Source organism: Eleutherodactylus coqui, chromosome 12 (genome assembly GCF_035609145.1).
Source record: "Eleutherodactylus coqui strain aEleCoq1 chromosome 12, aEleCoq1.hap1, whole genome shotgun sequence".
Classification (NCBI taxonomy): Eukaryota; Metazoa; Chordata; class Amphibia; order Anura; family Eleutherodactylidae; genus Eleutherodactylus; species Eleutherodactylus coqui.
In genome coordinates, this window is record NC_089848.1 from 43,419,556 (window position 1) to 43,439,631 (window position 20,076).

Consider the following 20,076-nt stretch of genomic DNA (forward strand, 5'->3'; position numbering starts at 1 on the left):
TTCAGTCCTTCATTGTATTATATTGTTTCAGGTCAGAGGATTGGAAAAACAATAGGTTGTCATTAGAGATGAGCGCGCGTACTCGGATAAGCACTACTCGCTCGAGTAATTTGCTTTATCCGAGTATCGCTGTGCTCGGGTCTGAAGATTCGGGTGCCGGCACGGAGCGGGGAGCTGCAGGGGAGAGCGGGGAGGAACGGAGGGGAGATCTTTCTCTCCCTCTCTCCCACCCGCTCTCCCCTGCTCCCCGCTGCGACTCACCTGTCAGCCGCAGCGGCACCCGAATCTTCAGGGACGAGCACAGCGATACTCGGATAAAGCAAATTACTCGAGCGAGTAGTGCTTTTCTGAGTACGCTCGCTCATCTCTAGTTGTCATATATGCTTTAACTTGTCGGTATTTCCGGGTATGATTAAAACCGGAACATAACACAGGGTCAGGCTGGGAAAAGATAAACAGGATTTTAGGGTCTCACGTAGGATACTAGAATGGACTTCAGACAGAAATTGTGATAATGGCGAGTTGATATTGCCTGAACTGCTTAGACTGGACCGGCCACTTAAGAGGAGCACCCGCCCCGAAAAGAGAAGCCGAATCTAGATCAGAGACAACCAAGTGGCACAGATTGCAGAAGGCCATGTCACAGAGAACAGGAGTTTTTGGTACTTTACCTCTATTTACCGAACTGATGAAGTCAGAATCAAAGGACGCAACTCCACTGTACGCAGAAACCAATGGAGTTGGATTCACAAAAGATGGTCAGAACACAAACAGTATAACCAGCATCTTTTACACAAAGGAGGCAGTTTAAATACCTTCACTGCAGCACTGATAGGCTGACCATGCTGACATCACTGGAACCAAAGAAAGATGCTACTCCGATGCTCTCCAGCACCAAATGACACTGTGCCGCCCTGCACATCACATGGTCTAGGGATGACATAATGTCACCCTGAATGATCGAAACCCAGAAGACACAGCACCGTTGGCGTCACAACAAAAGGTATTCCTCAACTTGTATTATTTAAAATATCAAAAGACACAGCTTACTGGGTCCAAGAGAGTGCAAGAAAGTTGGAGCTACCCCAAAGGAAGAAATTCAGGAACACAATGATGTGTGATCATAAGGTGATTGAGAAATCAGTATGAATGTAATGTGTGCCGGCCCGGGGAACGCCTTAGACAGTGGACGTATTAATGAAGCCAAAAATACATTTGGAAAATCTCACAAGTGGCGCAATTCCATTTTCTAAAAAGCCTCTAGAGAGCAGGGTAAAAAACTGACTCATCATATATTTGGCATAAAACCAGCACTTTTACGGGTTTCGGGACGCAGCCCCTTCCTCAGAACTACTGTCTGAAACATAGCTTAGTAGGGATGCATAGTATAGCTGTGTCCCGGAGGTCGGAAGAGAGAAAGAACCGGGACACAACTATACTCTACATCCCTCCTAAATTGTGTACCACCCAAAATTCTGAGGAAGGGGCTGCGTCCTGGAAACCTGTAAATGTGCTGGCTTTTTGCCAAATAAATGATGATTCAGTTTTTTACCCTGCTCCCTAAGGCCGCCTGCACTCAGCTAAGCCGGACTCCGCTTGCGGGAGGCCGCAGCTAAATCTGGCTCTGATCGCAGCCAGTGACCGCGGTCAGACCACAGTGACCTCATGTACCTGTCTTCTTTTTTCAAATGCTTATTTTTCTCACGCCGTCGCTAGGCGATGAAGCAGAATCCACGACCTGTCCACAGTGTTAATTGTGGACAGACCGCAGTTGAGACGGCTTCCATTGATTTCAATGGAAGTCATCTGCGCGGAATCCACACAAAAATAGAGCATGTTGCGATTTTTCCTCCACTCATGGAACACCAATTGGCTTCCGCAGGGATTCCCCATGGCATGATATCAACAGTATTTGCTGCGTATCCGTGATGCGGAAGCCTGATGCAAATTCCACTGCAACAATCTGTTTGTGTGCAGGCGGCCTAAGGCCGGCTGCACATTACCGGGTCGGATGCATACCTGTCATTGTATCTTCTCTTCTGTACTGTGGATGGTCCACCCGGCTCACCGTCGGACATGCACGGTACAGATTTTTTTTAAGCCCCTGCTTTTCCAACGTCATCACTTAGCAATAACGCAGAATCCACAACCCTTCCGCAATGTCAATTGCAGAAGGGACGCGGGGCGGACAGCTTTCATTGACTTCAATGGAAGCTGCCTGCAGGTAATCTGTGCAAAAATAGAGCATGCCGCGACTTTTTCTCCGCAAGCGGAAAATCGCAATTGCTTTCCGCTTGTGTGCAGGAAAAGGCACTTTTCCATAGCGTGCTATGGACGGTATTTGCTGCGGAATCCGGAGGCGGACGCCCAGTCTGGATTCCGCAATGCAAATCCGGTCGTGTGCAGGCGGCCTAAAGCCTTTATTTGCTCATAGAAATGCGCTACTCACCCAGTTTTTCATATTTTATCTGGCAGTTTGTTAAGTGTAATTATATAATTTACATAAAACGTCTGTTTGTAACTTTCTAGTATACAGTATGATAAATGTGTTTTGCCAACCACTGATCTAGGGCACAGTGGCTTCAGAGAGTAACTATTTATATGCTGCCCAGTGCAGCAGCATTCCCTACCCACCTCAACCACTGGCTTCTCTGCATGGACGAGATATGTTCAGTCCTAAATAAGGCACACTTCACACCTCTCACCACCTATGCCAGGAAAATCTCCCACTGTGTAAGCCGATGCACCAATATACTTTAACCCCTTAATGAAGCGGCCCTTCTTTTTTTCCATTTTCGTTTTTTTCTCCCCCCCCCCTTTTAAAAAATCGTAACTCCTTCATTTATCCATCGACGTAGCTGTCTGAGGGCTTGCTGTTTTTTTGCAGGACGAGTTGTATTTTTCAATGGTGCTATTTAATATACCACATAATGTACTGAAAAACTGTTAAAAAATTCTAAGTGGAGTAAAATGAAAAAAAACACGACATTCCTCCATCTTTCGGTGCGTCTTGTTTCTACAGCACACAAACTGCAACAAAAATGACCTGATAACTTTATTCTATGGGTCAGTACGATTACTACAATACCAGATTTATATAGTTTTTTGTTTGCTGTACTACTTAAATTTTTTTTAAAAGACATTTAATTTTTTTAAATTATTTTCTGCCGCCCCCTTCTGCACTCAATAATTTTTTACTTTTTGTGCTCAAAAACGCTGCATGTGAACCCATTGAAATCAATGAGTTAAATAGATGTGATTTGCACAAGCACTTTTGCGTGTGCAAAACCACATGCAAAATCGCTCGTGTGAAGGAGCCCTAAGTCTATGTGAAAAAAATGCCTATGTGTGTAGTACCATAGGCTATAATGGGGCTGTGCGCAGTCCATTAATTACATGGACAGCACATGGTGTGCCGGAGGTTAGGGCTCCTTCGCTTTTGCATTTTTTTGCATGCTTTTTTCATGCAATATCGCTGCTTTTTTTTTTTTACGTGATTGTCAGTGGGACTTTCTAATGTTAAAAACGCATCGCACAAAAATTGCAAAGCACAAACTTGCAATGCGTTTTTAATAGAGATGAGCGAGCACGCTCGGATAAGGCAGTTACTCCAGAGAGCATCGCTCTTCTCGAGTAACTGCATTCTTGTCCGAGCAGGCTCGAGGGAAGCAGCAGGGGAGAGAGAGAGTGAGAGAGATCTCTCTCTCCCCTGCCCATCCCCACCCGCTCACACCCGCTGACCCCCCCCCCCCCCCTCCGAGCACGCTCGGAGGAGAATGCAGTTACTCGAGAAGAGCGATGTTCGCTCGAGTAACTGCCTTATCCGAGCGTGCTCGCTCATCTCTAGTTTATAACCGTAGAAAGTCCCAATCGCATTAAAAAACACAGCGATATCGCGTGAAAGAAACGTGGAAGAAAAACGCAAGTGTGCAGGAGCCCCTAGGCAATTTCACACAGGGAGAGCGGGCCACATTGAAATCAATTAGTGATGCGTTCCGAGGGAACGGCCAAAGATAGAGCAGGTCATGATATGAGTATGACCCCATCCAAAATAATGCGCTTCATATCTGTGTGAGATTTGTGCATCTCGCAACGCTCAAATCCCGTGCGACTTTCTCAGCAATGTGAGAACAGCCTTAGGCCTCATGACCATGGGCAAGTCTGGTTTTGCATGTGGGAACCTGCAGCAGAATCCCACCCTGCTCCAGCCGAGGACCCTGCATACGTGTATGGGCAGGCGGCAGTGTCTTCGCTGACCTCTGTACTTCCGGGTTTTCTGCACTGCGGATGGTCCACATACTGTTGCACATGCGCAGTACAGATTATTTTTTCCAAATCTCCTACTTTCCCACAGGATCCGCAGCCTGTGCCCAGTGTCAGCTGCAGGCGGGCCACGATTTGGACGGCTTCTATTGACTTCAATGAAAGACCTCCATGTGGAATCCACACTGAAATGGAGCATGCTGCGATTTTTTTTTTACAGAGCAAAAGGTCCACAAAACAAATCCGCATGTTTTAATTAGTTTGCAGATGCCGATGCTTCTCTATGGGCGGATTGATTTGCGGATCTCCTGCAAATCAAATCCGCTCGTGGACATTGGGCCTGAGGGCGCATTCAGACGACCGTATATCAGCTGGGTTTTCACGCCGGCCGATATACGGCGTCTCTCTCTGCAGGGAGAGGAGGCTGGAAGAGTAGAGCATGTTGTGTTTTTTGGGTTTTTTTGCAAAACCAAAATATGCAGAAAAAATACATATTTGGTACTATGGTATTAGATCATACTGCAGGAGTGATCAAACCATCGCAAGTTCATGTCCCCTATAACGAAAAAAAAGAAAAAATCAGTTAAAAAATATAATTCATTATTTTAAAAAATAAAATGTAAAAGCTTTTTCCATGTTTATAATAAAAAAAATCTAAATAAAAAACCCCAAAACATGTGATATCACTGCGTCCATAAAATTTCGATCTATCAAAGTAACGCATTATTTACACCAAGGGTTCAAAAGTCGGAAGAAAAAAAATTAAAACATCCGAATTGCGCTTTTTTGGTCACTCAATCTCCCCAAAAAAATGTAATCAAAAAGTGACATGTACTCTAAAATGGTACCAATGGAAACTACAGGACGTCCCGCAAAGAATGAGCCCCACACAACTATGGCGACGTAAAAATATGAAGTTATGGCTGTTAGAAGATGGCGGCAGCAAATAATTTTACTCTTTTTCCAAAGATATTTAATTTTTTAAAAATAGCGCAGAAAAAGTAAAACTATTTAACTTTGGTATGCCAGTACCGTACTTGTACCGAGCCACCGAATATAGTTATCATGTGAGTTTTGCTGTAGAAACAAGAACCCCCCCCCCCCCCCCCCAAAAAAAAAGATGGCTGAATTTAGTTTTTGGTTTTTTTTGTGAAAAAAACAAGCCCTTAGACATCTATGTTAATGGATAAATAAGGCCGCTTTCGCACAGTCGAAAAATCGCCCAAGATTCGTGCATCTTTTGAATGGGGTCATACACGAGTGAGGTGTTTTCCCGCACCGGGACAAAATTGCGGCATGTCCTATCTTTTGGCGTTCCCTCGTAACGCCTCACTTCTTGATTTCAATGGGGCCGGCAGAAGCATCGCACGGCATGCATGGGGGTGTGATGTGAGACTTCCCAGTGGAAACAATGGGAAATACTTGCTAATCCGTGTCGGAAGATTGCTACTTCTCTGAAGTCATGTGAGGCGGTTTTGACATATAAACGCCTCACATCTACGGGGAAATCCAATGTTGGCAAATGTGATATTGGGCCAGGGTTCACGGCCTGATATCACACTCGCCCCGTGTGAAATTTGCCTAAGGCTGCCTGTCCACGGGTGTTTTTGAATTGCGTTCCCCGTGGCCATAATCCGGCAATGCACACTGTCATAGCGATTCTCCGCTCACGGACGGCAATTCGCAGCATGCTGCAAATTACTGCGATTCTCCGCGGTCAGCGTATCTGTCAGATAGGCTGGCTGCGGAGATCCGTCTGCCGGCTCGTCTGTGGACAGGGGGCCTTAGAGTTATGATTTTTTTAAAAGCAAGGAAGGAAAATAAAAAAAAAATTAAAAGGCTGCGTCCTTAAGGTGTTAAATGTGATTGTTCTTAGCAAGTGAACCCAAGTAGCCTTGCATATATGAGACTTTTTAATGGCTAACAGTAAGACATAAATGGCCGCCAATTAATTTCTCAGCAGTGCCGCGTCGGCCATGATAGCGGAGACCAAATGCCTCAGAATTCCTGGTAGAATAAAACAAGAGTTAATCCCCTATAAACATGCATGCTCTCCTCGTGGACACGTGGTCTGGCCTCAGCGAATCACAGAAGAGATTAACCTCCTTCCGTTCACGCTGCCTTTCTATTCTGCCCAGTTGTTGCTGGGATACGTGACGTCATCATTTTTCCTCTTCGTTCATTGGTTCGGCTTCCTGGGTTATCCGGAAAGCGCTGCCGAGCTCCTTCCTTTCTGCTCACCGACGCCATCATGGTGAGTAGTGTGCGGCGGGGCTCTGCGGCCGCGGCCTGTACTATAGTGGTGTGCCGGCGGGTATCCAGCGCCGGGCGGGACAGTGACGACGGGAGAGTGGTGTGAGGAAGAGCTGGGCCTACCACAGCACCCGGCCGGCCTGTCAGCTCCTGTCACAGCGCGGGCTTGCGGCCTGTCCCTGCCGGCTGCTCCAGCACATGACTGCAGGAGGCCTCCGACTACTTCTGGGGCACTCAGTGCCAGCAGTGGGGGTCATTCACACCGCTCTCCGTCCTGCCCTCGTTGGTTTCAGTGGCTTTGGCCTCTCGCAGACGTACGGCGCTGTGTATCAGGCGGGCAGTGTTTGCGCCTGCAGTAACGATCTCCTATAGACTTTGTCTTTTGCAGCGCGCTCGACAAATGGGAATGCAAAAAAAAGCGGCGAGCCCCATTGTGGTGCGATTTACACGCTGTGGTAGCGTATGCGGATAGCGGCACGCAGCAGCTGCGCACGTTATTGTGTAGTTGCTGCACGCAGCTAATCACGCCCGTGTGAGAGGCCCCTACAGAAACCGAAAACCTCCCGGTTGCTTCCATTCTGTTTTTAGTAAAAGGTGATGTTTACAGCGTTTTGCATCAAAACAAAAATCGAATACAGAGACTCAAAGCTGAAACGGAGGTTAAACGTTGAAAGGGGTGTTCAGTGCTGGGGTACATCGGAGTGGAAGCCGCTGCTCCGTCCCTTGTGTAGTGGCCAGAGCTTGTAACTGCAGGCGCAATGGGACCCCAGCCTGTAATTACAACCGCGGCTCCTGTTGCTGAGAGCTGCGATTACGGCCACCGCACAGGGTTGGAGCAGCAGCAGCTTCCACTCCGACCCCTGCGGTATTCCAGCCGGCGCTGCTTAGAAAACCCTTTTAAGTGTATGTTTCCATAGGATGGAAATTCCGCAGCGTTTCCACGTGGTGCTGACTTTGGGGAGTACCGCTGGTCAGGTGATGGCACCTTCGCATCAGCTGACCAGCAGCGTTCACTACAGGCCAACGGCCACGTCTTCTGAGATCTCGCTGCAGATTTTGTCACGGAAGTTCCGCAGCTTTACCATCCCGTGAGAACGTCCCCTTAAAGTACTGTGAGGGATCATCTGCTGTCATGTAAGAAACAAGGCGCCTTTCCACTGGGGGGGGCTATGCATCCAATCACTGTTGCTCCTCTGCTTTCATCCAGTAAACGGAGGCGGCGTGGTGGGAGCTCCCTTCCTGCCGTTGCTTAAAGATGGATTCTTGCTTGCATTGAGCTGAAAGAAAGTGACTGACTAATTATCAGCTTCTCACTTGGTGGCTGGATGTACACAGGGCGACTATCTCCAGAAATGGCTGATTCACGGCTCTTGGTGAATTTACTGGGAGTTGTGCCTGCAGTACCAAAGTGGACCACTGTAACTGACAGCACTAACAGCGGGCCAGGGGTCCAGTTAATGTGAGGACAGGTTGTCAGTAGTAAAAGACCCGGACATCCCCTTTAAGTAACGGCTTATATTCAGTGCTGAAGTTGAGACTTTAGCGAGTTGGCAGAACCTTGGAGTTCATTACTGGAACTTCTGTTTAACTCATTCTTGGACCAGTTTCAAAGAAGCGTATTACAACAAGACCGTAATGCGTGTTACAGATGACACTTCAGCTGTATGTGTGTTATCAGTATTTCGGCACTAGTCAGTATTTACCTCCATATATTTCATTATCCATACTTGCCCAATAGGAAAGAATAGGAATACAGGGCCAAATACGCCAAAAAGCCATGCTTGTACAATACGGCCATGTGACTGGATGCGTAGGTATACTTGAGCTCCACAAAACATGGACCAAATACAGAGGTAACATACGAGCTTCTTCAGAGGGAACGGTTTACTTCTAGACTTCACTTAAAGGGTAACTAAACTTCTAGGAACCATCTCACCAGTCATGGTGACTCAGAAGTCCAGAGCGATGTTGGTCTGTGTGCCGAGACCCCCATCAGTAAAACGAAGAGGCAGATTCCCTCAGCTCAGGGCTGTGATCAGCAGGCGGTGTGTGGGCTCGGACTTGTATCAATCGTAACCCCAACCCCTGGATCACCATCAATCCAAACTGCTGTCAGAAGTTTTCACAAAGTTTAGTTACTTTTACAATGTCCCGATTCATTTCCAGCGTTACTTTAGTAACACATTAGTCTTTCCCTATATTCTACCGCCTCCAGTGCGTTCACATGTAGCAGACTTGCAGATTTTCGCAGCTTTAAAAAAAAAAAAGTCAAAATCCATAATATTTTCTTTGGATTTCATTCCTTCACTTGATTTTAAATGCAGGGGGTGAAATCTGCTGCGGATCGGCACCAAAAGTGCGGATTTGCTGTGACTCTTCAAGTGCCGAAAATCTACTGCAAGTAAAGTGTGTGGTGGCGGTCTAAAGGCTCCAGTGTGTAATACCGCCACATAACTGTTCGTCTCTTTCCAGGTGTTCAAACGCTATGTCCAGATCGGCCGTGTTGCCTACGTTTCCTTTGGTAATCATGCTGGCAAACTAGTGGCAATCGTTGATGTCATTGACCAGAACAGGGTAGGTGTTGACTGCTTGTGGCTTTGTCCACCTATATGACCCTGTCAGTACGGTCTAATCTTCTCTCTCCTCACAGGCTCTTGTTGATGGTCCCTGCAGTGGGGTGAGGAGACAGGCCATGCCTTTCAAATGCATGCAGCTCACTGACTTCGTCCTCAAGTTCCCTCATAGGTCTGTATATGAACACCGTCACACTTAAAATATAAAGTTTTTTTTTTAAGTTTGTGGGTTTTTTCTTTTGTATACCTGCTTTTCCTGTCTTTTCAAAGTTTTTGAGAAAGCTGTGGAGAGAAACTCCATACCCACAGCACACAGTCCCCTACATACGAAGAGGGGGATCGCGGGTCGATCCCTCTCCATACAACGTCAGGTGCAGGCTGATTCTTACAGCTGACACCCGGCTGCAGCAGCTCAGATAAGCCGCGATACTCTTAACGCTTTAAATGTCGCTGTCAGAATTGACGGTGGCATTTAAAGTGTTAATGGTTTCGACGAGCGGCGTGGCTTGTCTGAACTGCTGCGGCAGGGGCATCAGGTGTAAGAAAAGCCGGCACCCAACATTCGGGGGTCCCGTACTGCCTCCTGCGATAAGATCACGGGATGCTGTGCGGTTGTCACGGCAGACGGGGGCCTTCTATCAATAAGTGCCTATGGCTTGATAGAAGCCTGTCCGATCGCTGCACAGTATGATGTAATGCTATGGCATTACATCATACTGCAGGAGAGGCTTGTTCACAAGTAGGAGGGTATCTGAACCTGAGTCCGTGGATGTTAATGTACTTTCCTTCCCTGCCTTTCCTGCTTTGAGTTGACAGACGCCTGGTGGATTACGTCTAACAGTAACAGGCCTCACATTCTTCACGTGCGCCATATAGTTTACCACATGCTCTGCAGCAGCTTTAACTTTTCATATTTCTCTATAGATTGACATCTGGCTGTATTTTTGACCCCTCAAAATCCAGAGGGAAACATGTCAGAATACTGACTCCAGCATTATAGCAAACGTTTGTGTTGTGTTTGGGGGTCCGGCTCCTGGCTGCCTTCAGACTAACACTTGCCCTATTGTGCTGTGAAGACAGTAAAAAAAAAATTCTTCATGGAAATTGCTGCTTGTAAATGCTAACTTCTGTGGGTTATGTCTAACTTCTAGAATTGATGGCCTGTTCTATGAGTGACTGTTGGTTCCCCTACCGATCATGAAAACCAAGCTGGATGTCATGCGCAGCGGTCTCGAAGGCAGTTGTGCAATGTGGTGTTTCATGGCGCCCTCCTTGATACTGCATGTCTTGGGGCTCATTCACACTTATGCTATGGATTCAGGTTACCTACTTGTTTATGAAAAGTAGGAAAACCGAAGCCGCGGGCTGAAAGTATCCCTCTTATGACTAAATCGAATATAGTGGGGTTCTCTTGGTTTCAATCCAGCATTTTCCTGGACGAAATGGCGCAGCATGCATCTAGGATATTCATGGAAATCGGCAACTGGGATTCCAAACGAAGCCTTCGACGCTGATAACATTCTTGCGTATTTAAAGGGAACCCCATATACCAGGACAGTTTGCCTAGGGAGGAGGGGCAAGCTATTATTTGGTGCCCTGCTCTTCCTGGTTCGGCAATCAGTCTGCCTGTTCACAGGACCCCCTCTTCCTACTTTCAAGATGGCCATTCTTTAAGCGGCCCTCTGGTCCTGGACAAACGAAGATGGCTGAACCGCTTCTGACTACCTGATGCATAGTAAGGCAGTGTGTTGCCTCTTAAGGCACTATGCGCTGCTTTGAATGGTCAGCGCTGCATATGTGGACAGCATTATCGGTCAGAGCAGCTTGTAGTGTCTTAGATTACTGATGCTTACTAGTGTGCATCAGGTGGTCAGAGAAGCAGTGCGGCCATCTTTTGTCAGGGGCGGAGGGTCACTTTAAGATTCCCATGAGCAGCGCTGGCTGATCAGGAAGCGGCATATACTGTTTTACTAGGCACTAGATAATTTATCCCTCCTTTTGGTCTGCGACCAAAGATTCACTTTAAGGACCAAGAAGTTTTTTTCAGTTTGTTTTTTTCAGTTTGTTGCTTTTCAAGTGTTTTTTTTTTTACTTTTGTACTTTAGCAGTTAAACATCGTTTTAGGTTTTTTTAATGAGAAAAAGTAACTATGTTGCTGCATTCCGAGAACCGTAACTTTTTTCTTCAGTTAACGTAGCCATATGAGGGCTTGTTTCTTTGCGACGCACATTGAAGTCTTAACTTTTTTTAAATTTTTTTTTTCTAAATGAGGGAGTGTGATACAAAAAACGCTGCAGTACCAGCTTTACATTTTAATTCCATTTTTAAAGCGCCATTAATGCCAGGGTGCTGTCCACAGTTGGAGGGGATAGAAGGTGCTCATCTTGTGCGGTCTGTAGGGTTACTGTAGGCTTTCAGGTTCTTTTGAAGCTTCCCCGGTGGTGGGGAGTCTGATGGGTTGAGGGAACAAGTTCCAAAGTATAGGTGACACATAGGAAACCTGCTGGAGACAATTATGTGAGGAGCCGATTAGGGGAGAACAGAAAAGGTCCTGGGAGGACCAGAGATTACTTCTGTTAAAGTATTGGGAAATTGGGTTAGATATGTGTGGAGGTGACATGAATGGGTTTGCCAACAGCTTTGTTTGTCGGTGATGCCTTGAACTGGATTCTCTGGGCGATGGGCAGCAAATCCATTTCAGTGCAGTTTCCGCACGGACAGCTTCCATTGAAGTCAAGGGAATCAGTCTGATCGGCCCGTCTGCGGGCTCCCGCATGCGGAATATGATCTGCCTGTGGACATTAGGCCTAAGGAAATGGGAATAAGTGCAGAGTTGAGGATTGATTGGAGGGAACCAAGGGCATTGGAAGGGAGGCCACAGAAGGATGTTGCAGTAGTTTCGAGGGCATGCAGTAGCATCTTTGACTCAAAGTTGGAGTTACTGTGCGCTAACAATTTAACTGTTTCATATTCTGCTGTATTAGCAGTGGTACTAAATGTGTATTTTGTTGGGGGGTAGTACGGTTTTCTTTTTCCCCTTTGGTATGGCCCAGTAGGCAAATGCTTATGGCAGACGTTTTGGCAAGTATTTGACAACCCCAGTTACTGTGGTGAAGCATCAATGAGCCCTTTCCCTCGATCAGACTCCCTAGACAATTCAACATTCCAAGGCTCAACTATCTCTGGTGCACGTGTATTCAGCCAATGCTTTGGAACCCTGTACACGAGATCGGTGATGATCCCAATGGATCAGCAAGTTCTCCTCTAACCTTTGGATAGGGAATAGGGTTTTTTTTTTAGATAACCCCTTTAAAGGGTTAAATGGCTTCAGTACTAGTGATATTTGGTCTGAATATTGGAATGGGCAAACTAATAGTAATTTCTTATAATGACTAAACTTTTTTTTTTTTTTTTTTTTTTTTTTTTAGTGCTCGGCAAAAATATGTCCGCCTTGCTTGGGAGAAGGCGAAGGTCAATGATAAATGGTCTCAAACCAACTGGGCCAAGAGGATCGATGCCAGACAGAGGGTATGTTTGTTAATGAGATGGCATTGACTCTCCCACGTCTACTATTGTATAAATGTCTGAACTACCAGGTTTCTGGGAAGGTCTTCCTCTTCACGAAGCACTATGGCTATAGCTGTACATGACGTTCGCACTGCATGGATGCACATTGTCCTCTGCAGACTCCAGAATGATGGTTTGTTTTATCTTTGTTCATTGCTTATCCGAGTAGTATTCATTCTGGCTTCAGCAGGAGGACGTGTGCTTGTTGGGGATATATGCTAAATATTGCAAAAGATTTCGTTCATACGTGTGACAAAATTCAACTGAACATGCTGACGTGATCTACCAACTGCCTGGGGTCTCGCGGCTCCTCTGATAGCAAATAGTAAAGGGAAGAGATCTCAGCTTGTGCAAATTATTCAAAAGTGAGTTTATAGACTAATTTATATCGTGGTTTACTAAAATGCTAAACTTTTTTTTATTTCAAAGTTAACCCCTTAGTGACGGCCTTATTACTGACCTTACTATTGGGCTTTGAACCTGCACATATCTCTTAGGCTATATTCACACAGGGAGCTCGCTATAATGCTTGCCAACGTGCGTCTTTTACACTGATGCGAAGCGTTATTGATTCAAAAACACCTCCCATCGCTTCTGTGAAATTACGATCCTCAAGCACGTATTTCACACAAGTAAGGACAGCAAGTGTTTCCCATTGACTTCAATGGGGAACATCACATCACACTCAAATGCAAGGGCCATGCAAAGTCTTCTAAGGTCCCATAGAAAACAAATGAGGCATTCCAAGGGCGCACCTAAAGGTAGAACATGCTGCCCCCCCCCCTTTTTTTTTTTAACCTCTAATAGGTTGCTTATGTGAATAACTCCATTCAAAAGAATGCAGTTCATATTTATGCATCTCACAATGCACAAAACCCATGCCCGTGTGAATATAGCCTACGGCAGCTTAGCTGCCTGATGACAGCAAGTCTCCTACTTTAACTGCCAGGAGTAGAGAAACCTCTGATCACGGCATGTAAGGGGTTAGTCTGCCAGAATAGCAGCTGCAGCATGTAAGTAGATTACAGGGGAAGGGGGGCTCCTACTGTCGCCTATTGGCATTCCACAGTGCAATCACAAAGTACCAGTGGGTTCCCATGGCAGCCAGAAGCCTGTCACAGGCCTCTGTGTCTGCCTTGTAGCTCAGATCCTGCCTCCGACAGTCTAATAGGCTGACATCCTAGACATACAATGCACTAAAGTAATGCAGTGTACTATCCTACTGATCAAACATTTGCATTTTCAAGTCCCCTTGAGGAACTAAAGATTTGTGTCAAAAGTTCAATAAAGTTTCATTGAAATGAAATACATTTTTTTTAAAAACAACTCTTTAATCGTGCTGAAGCAGATTAAAAATATCTTTGGTTTTATATATATATATATATATATATATATATATATATATATATATATACCGGCGTATAAGACGACCCCCCAACTTTCACCTTATACGCCGGTATACAGTGGAGAAAAAAAAAAATCATTACTCACCTCCCTCGGCGTTCTGTCGCGCTCCGGCAGGATGTCGCTCGCTCCTTGTCCCCGGCGCAGCATTGCTTTCTGAATGCGGGGCTTGAAATCCCCGCTTCCAGAAAGCTAATACACACGCCGGCAGCCATGACATCATTGAATGGCTGTGATTGGCTAAAACACACGTGGCTTCAGCCAATCACACTATTCAATGACATCATTGAATGGGTGTGATTGCTAACACGTGCGCCTTCAGCCAATCACAGCCATTCAATGCTGTCATGGCTACCGGCGTGTGTATTAGCTTTCTGGAAGCGGGGATTTCAAGCCCCGCATTCAGAAAGCAATGCTGCGCCGGGGACGAGGAGCGAGCGACATCCTGCCGGAGCGCGACAGAACGCCGGGGGAGATAGATATATATAGATATATATATAGATATATATATATATATATATATATATATATATATATATATATATATATATATATATATATATATATATATATATATATATTATCTATCTATATCCGAACATCATAAGAAATATTCCCCCACCCCACCTTCCCAAATAAGTTATACAACACATTATTTACCCCAGATTGGTGCCATTTTTCTATAGAAAAAAATAGAACTCGTCCTACAAAAAACAAGCTCAGGTCAATAAGTTATAGCTCTTCCAATGTAACAATGAAAATCAATTGGTCCTTAAGACACAAGTAGGCTGGTTACTAAAGGGTTAAAACTCAAAATACACTTTGAATGACTTGAGGATACTAGTAATATCCAATTTAGTGGCTTATCTTAGTTTCTTTGTAGTTTTTTTGTTTCAAACTTTTTTTTTTCCTTTTCTGTAGAAGGCAAAGATGACTGACTTTGATCGCTACAAAGTCATGAAGGCAAAGAAAATGGTACGTTTATCCCTTAAATAGTACATTTTATTCTGCTGTAGAATTAGTAATGTTGCCAGTCTGTAGTAGTAATCTTTATTTGTATAGCGCCAGCATATTCCACAGCGCTTACAAAGACGGGTAATACAGAAAGACAAAAGTACAAAAATTGCAGAGTCACGGTTACGTGTAGTAATTAGTTGATGGAAGCGGTAGGGGTGCGGGTCCTGCTCCAACGAGCTTATATACTACAGGTAATGGGGTAATACAGAAGTTAAAGGGGCTGGAGATGTGCACTGTATGGAGAGGTGGAGAGTGAGGGATGCTATACACGCTATACACATAGACAATGGTCAGACATTTAGCCGTGTGATGGCAGAATCGGTATGACTGCAGGAGCGGTTTATGATGGCTAGCAGGGCTTGCAGTCAGTAGGTCAGGAAGCATGTTATCAGGCAGCGTGCAGAGGGGTTTTGTTTTGTTTGAATATGATATGCCTCCCTGAAGAGGTGTGTTTTTAGAGCACACCTGAGGCTTTGTTAGTTTTGGATTGCCCAGTTAGTTTTGGGTAGCGTGTTCCAGAGGACTGGTGCTGCTCTGGAGAAGTCTTGGAGGCGGGAATGAGTATGGACTACAGAGTAGTTTACAATCTGGAGTAATACTAGAGCACAAACACATGTTGATGTTAGGAATCTGCCAGCTATTGTAGGACTTTCAGTCTAAATGCAGATCTTCACTTTTGTTTTTTTTTTACCTTGCTCTTTATAGAGGAATAAGATTATTCGACATGAGATGAAGAAACTTGCAAAGGGGGGTACCCAGGTTACCAAGCCTACAAAGAGTACAAAGACTGCAAAGGCCACAAAGACTACAAAGGCCACAAAGGCTACAAAGAGTACCAAGAAAGTGGCAAAGCCTAAAGCATAAGCCCCTTTTACAATGGACAAAATAAACACTTGATTTATAGACCCATTTGCATTTGTCTGTTTTATTTTTTGGGATAAATGTGTATAATGGCCCCGGACTGACATCAGAGAATGGTGTACACGGTCTGGTATAGATGGAGATCCCAGCATGAGAACCTGTTCTGATCCAGTAAACAGCAGGTCTGATGGACTACAGGTGACCATTTTTCAGAATGATCTCCTTGTACTGATACTTTGCTGCAGCAGCCACTAGAGTGGTAATTATGTAGCAGATGGAATCTTCCTCCACTGATCAGCGCTCTAGAAACTTTTTTTTTTCCACACACATTTTTTTTTTTGTCAACTAATTTGCACTTTTGCTAGTTAAAGGATTGGCTATCACATGAGCACAAGGTACTTTGAAAAGTCGGTGACCATTTAAAGAATGTGGATAGTATGATTTCAGGAAAGATATCCACGAAAGGGGATTCTGTGGGATGTAAATCACCTATTGATGAAAGGGGGTTGGAGGATGTTTATTCTGTACACAATCAAACAAATTGCAACTCCATACAATGCTGGTGGTCCAATTAATGTGTCAAATAAAGGAGATGGAATAAAAATCCTCCACAGTGCCACCTATTGAAAGGCAGCATTCCTTCAAGCCAAAGTCACACTTTTTATACAAGCCTTGTAACAATGACTGGAAATTGTAACAAGGCTTGTATAAAAAGTCTGACTTTGGCTTGAGGGAATCCTGCCTTTCAATAGGTGGCACTGTGGAGGATTTATTCCATCTCCCTTATTTGCATATTACCCAGAGGAGTGTGCATGGCCATTTGAGTCTCCTCACTTAGGGAGAGCAACTAGACTATAAACTAAGGAAGAAAGTTAGTGTTTCTGACCTCCAATTAATGTGTCAGAATGCCCAACTGCACAGTCTTACAATAAATGAGCTATAACAGCAGCCAATTAGTTTGAGTGGTATTGCTGTCTTAGCCCCAGCTCACACGTCCGTAAGCGTAAAACACTGCGGAGCTCCCGCAGCGTCTTACAGCTGTGAACTCGTTGGTGAAATTGTGCTGCTTATGATCGTGTACATGGTCATGTGCATTACACCAGTTTTTTTTTTTTTTAATATGCATATACCTGCAGCTCATATGCAATGTGATTGCATATTATGTGACAACAGAGAACAATAGGCTCTATCTTGCATATATACGCTGCAAAACAGAGGATGCTGCATTCTATTTTGCGCTCACGGATTGTGGAATTCCAGCACACTAATATGAGCCAAACTGTAAGGCAGTGTAATTTATTGCCCGCACGTTACTGCATATCACACGGGCGTACAGAGCCCATGTAATACGCAATTATAATACGGTCATGTGAGCCAGGCCTTAGAGAAATGGAAAAGCAACACTGCAACAGACAAAAAAAGCACAATTTGGATAGCGAAGCAGTAAAACAAAAAAAAAAAATACCTGGCCACATGAACCCAGATATCTGTTAGACCACACTGATGGGAGGGTCAAAATTAGGTGCAAGAGGCATGAATTGATGAACCCTTCCTGTTAGCTGTTCAGAAGATGTCAGTGCCTCAGTCTCATTGGCAACTGCAAGAAGCTATCCTGTCCATGTAGAACAATATCTAATATAAAAAAAAGCCTACAAGCTTTTTTTTGCACCACACTTTGACCCCATTGCATGACCTTTGGTGGATGATTTTGGGTCATTAGATTTGCTACAGCCTCACCACCACTGTAAAATTATAAATTTTGAGTTTGATACATTGAGTGACCCGTCAGGCCAGGTCAAAGTTCCTGTGTGAAGTCTAGTGGCGCTGTTGTGCTTCAAAGGTACGCACGGTTGACAGATGGAGATGGGACAGACTCCACTGCAGGCTCCCGCATGCAGAATTTGACCCGTCTGTGTGAGACTGGCCTAGTAGTGTGTTTCTTCATATTATATTGGTGTTACTATCCATCTAAATGCCCATCTCCTACAATTGTCTTGGGAAAGCAGTGGGGTGGACATCCAGATACTGCCTCCCTGCTACCAGAGACATTGCAAATGCAGTATAGGAAGTGAGAAAAAGAAGTACAGGACAGTGAACTACTGGCTGAATGATAGGCTTGCCACATGCCCTCTGTTTAAAAGTGGATTGCAAGACAGCAGAAAAAATGGGAAAGCCCACCTGAAAATCAGAACTTAAAGCAAAACTGCAGAGAATGATGGCGTAAGAGGAACCTGGTGTATTTTAGAAAGATTGTGGAAAACTGGTATGCTTTGAAACTGCTACATTTAGACCAGTGTTTTCCAAACTCAGTCTTGACAGCTTTGAGGATTTGAGGATCTTCTACAGAGAGAATATCTGTTCCAATGTTTGAGGCACTGAATAATTATAGCACCTGTGCAATATGATAATCATTAAATCCTGGCCTGTTGAGGGGTCGGGAGGACTGGAGCTTGTGAAACCGTGATTCAGACTCTGTTCACCAGCGGCCTTCCAACATTGCTTCCTGGAAGTGGTGTTCCTGGGATGCTGCCGCAGAGCTGAAGCATGGTACTATCCACCGTGAGAGCTCTTGCTAGGACGTAACCGGGTGCAATCTATTTGGTATCTCCCTGCGCAGCGCTGGTTTTAGAGGCTGTGTAGGACTTACAGCCACAGTATTGGAGCGCACCTGAATAGCGGGACTGTTCCTCTGGATCTGGGAGGTCTGCAGTATACTATGCAACTACTCAACTGCAGTGTGATGGACTGTTGTGTGTGCACTGTGTTCACAGAGCTTGCATCTTGGCTGATCACTCGTTTTCTGGAGTGTAAGACACGGATGACTTATTATTTTGGATATTCTGCTTATGAAACTGCTCCAGCGTGTAATAAAAGGAGTTATTTTTCACCACCGCTAGTGATGGCCAGAGATTTACTATGTAAAGAGCAATTAATAGAGGCATGAACACTGCTCATTCTGCAGATCTGAGACCGCTAAGGAACAGAGGAATTAGACCGACTGTAGCAGGTAGCCCCTCATAAAGTTTATAGTAGGTTGTTTTGTAGCCTTCCTTCTACAAAGTGGTCATGTGCAGTGTGACTTCTTTTTTTTTTTTTTAATCCCCACTCTGTTTCATAGCAGGGTTGTGTATGAATCGCCACCCTTATGCAATGTATTGCATATTGACAGTGTTGCATGCGCTGCCCCATACAAAAGTATATAGGCTTAACTGCACAGCACACTGAGAAATAAAGCATGCTGTTATCTATTTCTTGTGTGTATCTGCACGCTCCAATGAAAGTACCTTGATGATGCCATTGCACTGCGTATAATGCCACCATGCATTGCATGCGTAATATGCGTTGTAAAACCACCTGTGGACATGAGGCCTTAGGGTGGAAAAATAAAAATCACAAAACTAAAACAATGTGGTTGCATAAGTGTTCACACCCTCTTGTATTTGGGGATGTGGTTGTGTTCAGAACTATCCAATCACAGTTAAACTCCTGTTAGATAGTACTCAGCACTCCGATATCGTTATTTACAGGGATTCTGGTTTCCTCCATATAACGTTCAGCTCTTCTAGGAGGATTTTCCTGACCTCTTATTAGTTGGTCGGTAAAGAGCTTACAGCACATCAAGGATCTGATTGTTGAAAAAAATGGTCAGCAAGAAGTAGATTACATTGGGCACAACCATGACATTACCAAGAAGTGGACATCACTGAAAAAAATTGCTGTAAAAAACAGAAGAGAATTGGTCCAGGAGTCTTCCAAGAGGCCTACAGCAACATTAAGGAGCTGCAGTATTTCTGGTAGGTACTGGTTGTTTAGTCATGTGACAACCATCTCCTGTATTCTTCATATGTCTCAGCTGTGCGGTGGGGGGAGCAAGATGGAAGCCTCGTCTAACAAACAAAAACATCCAAGCCCGGCTATGTTTTGCTAAAACCTACATCAAAAGTATGTGGGAGAACGTGTTATGGTCTGATGAGACCAAGGTGGAACTTATTGGCCATAATTCCAAAGGGTATGTTTGGTACAAAGCCAACACTGTGCGTCACCAAAAGACCGCAATATTGATAAATATATGGAACAGAATGGGGCCTAATACTGAACCCTGGGGCTAGTGGGGTGCCACAGGGTTCAGTATTAGGCC

At 44.9% G+C, this 20,076-nt stretch overlaps 1 protein-coding gene across 1 annotated transcript; it reads left to right on the forward strand.

The window, feature by feature from the left end:
• The first annotated feature begins 6,421 nt into the window (after window positions 1-6,421).
• Window positions 6,422-15,986, forward strand: RPL14 (ribosomal protein L14). The gene is made up of 6 exons (XM_066585639.1): window positions 6,422-6,517; window positions 8,989-9,090; window positions 9,167-9,261; window positions 12,518-12,617; window positions 14,982-15,035; window positions 15,783-15,986. The coding sequence occupies exons 1-6, from the start codon at window positions 6,515-6,517 to the stop codon at window positions 15,939-15,941; spliced, it is 513 nt and encodes a 170-aa protein (XP_066441736.1). The 5' UTR covers window positions 6,422-6,514; the 3' UTR covers window positions 15,942-15,986.
• The last annotated feature ends 4,090 nt before the right edge of the window (window positions 15,987-20,076 follow it).

Excerpts from the sequence above, each read along its gene's own strand:
- RPL14 (XM_066585639.1), top strand. Across the intron at positions 9,262-12,517 it reads GTCCTCAAGTTCCCTCATAG|TGCTCGGCAAAAATATGTCC; the intron begins GTCTGTATATGA and ends TTTTTTTTTTAG. Across the intron at positions 12,618-14,981 it reads GGATCGATGCCAGACAGAGG|AAGGCAAAGATGACTGACTT; the intron begins GTATGTTTGTTA and ends CCTTTTCTGTAG.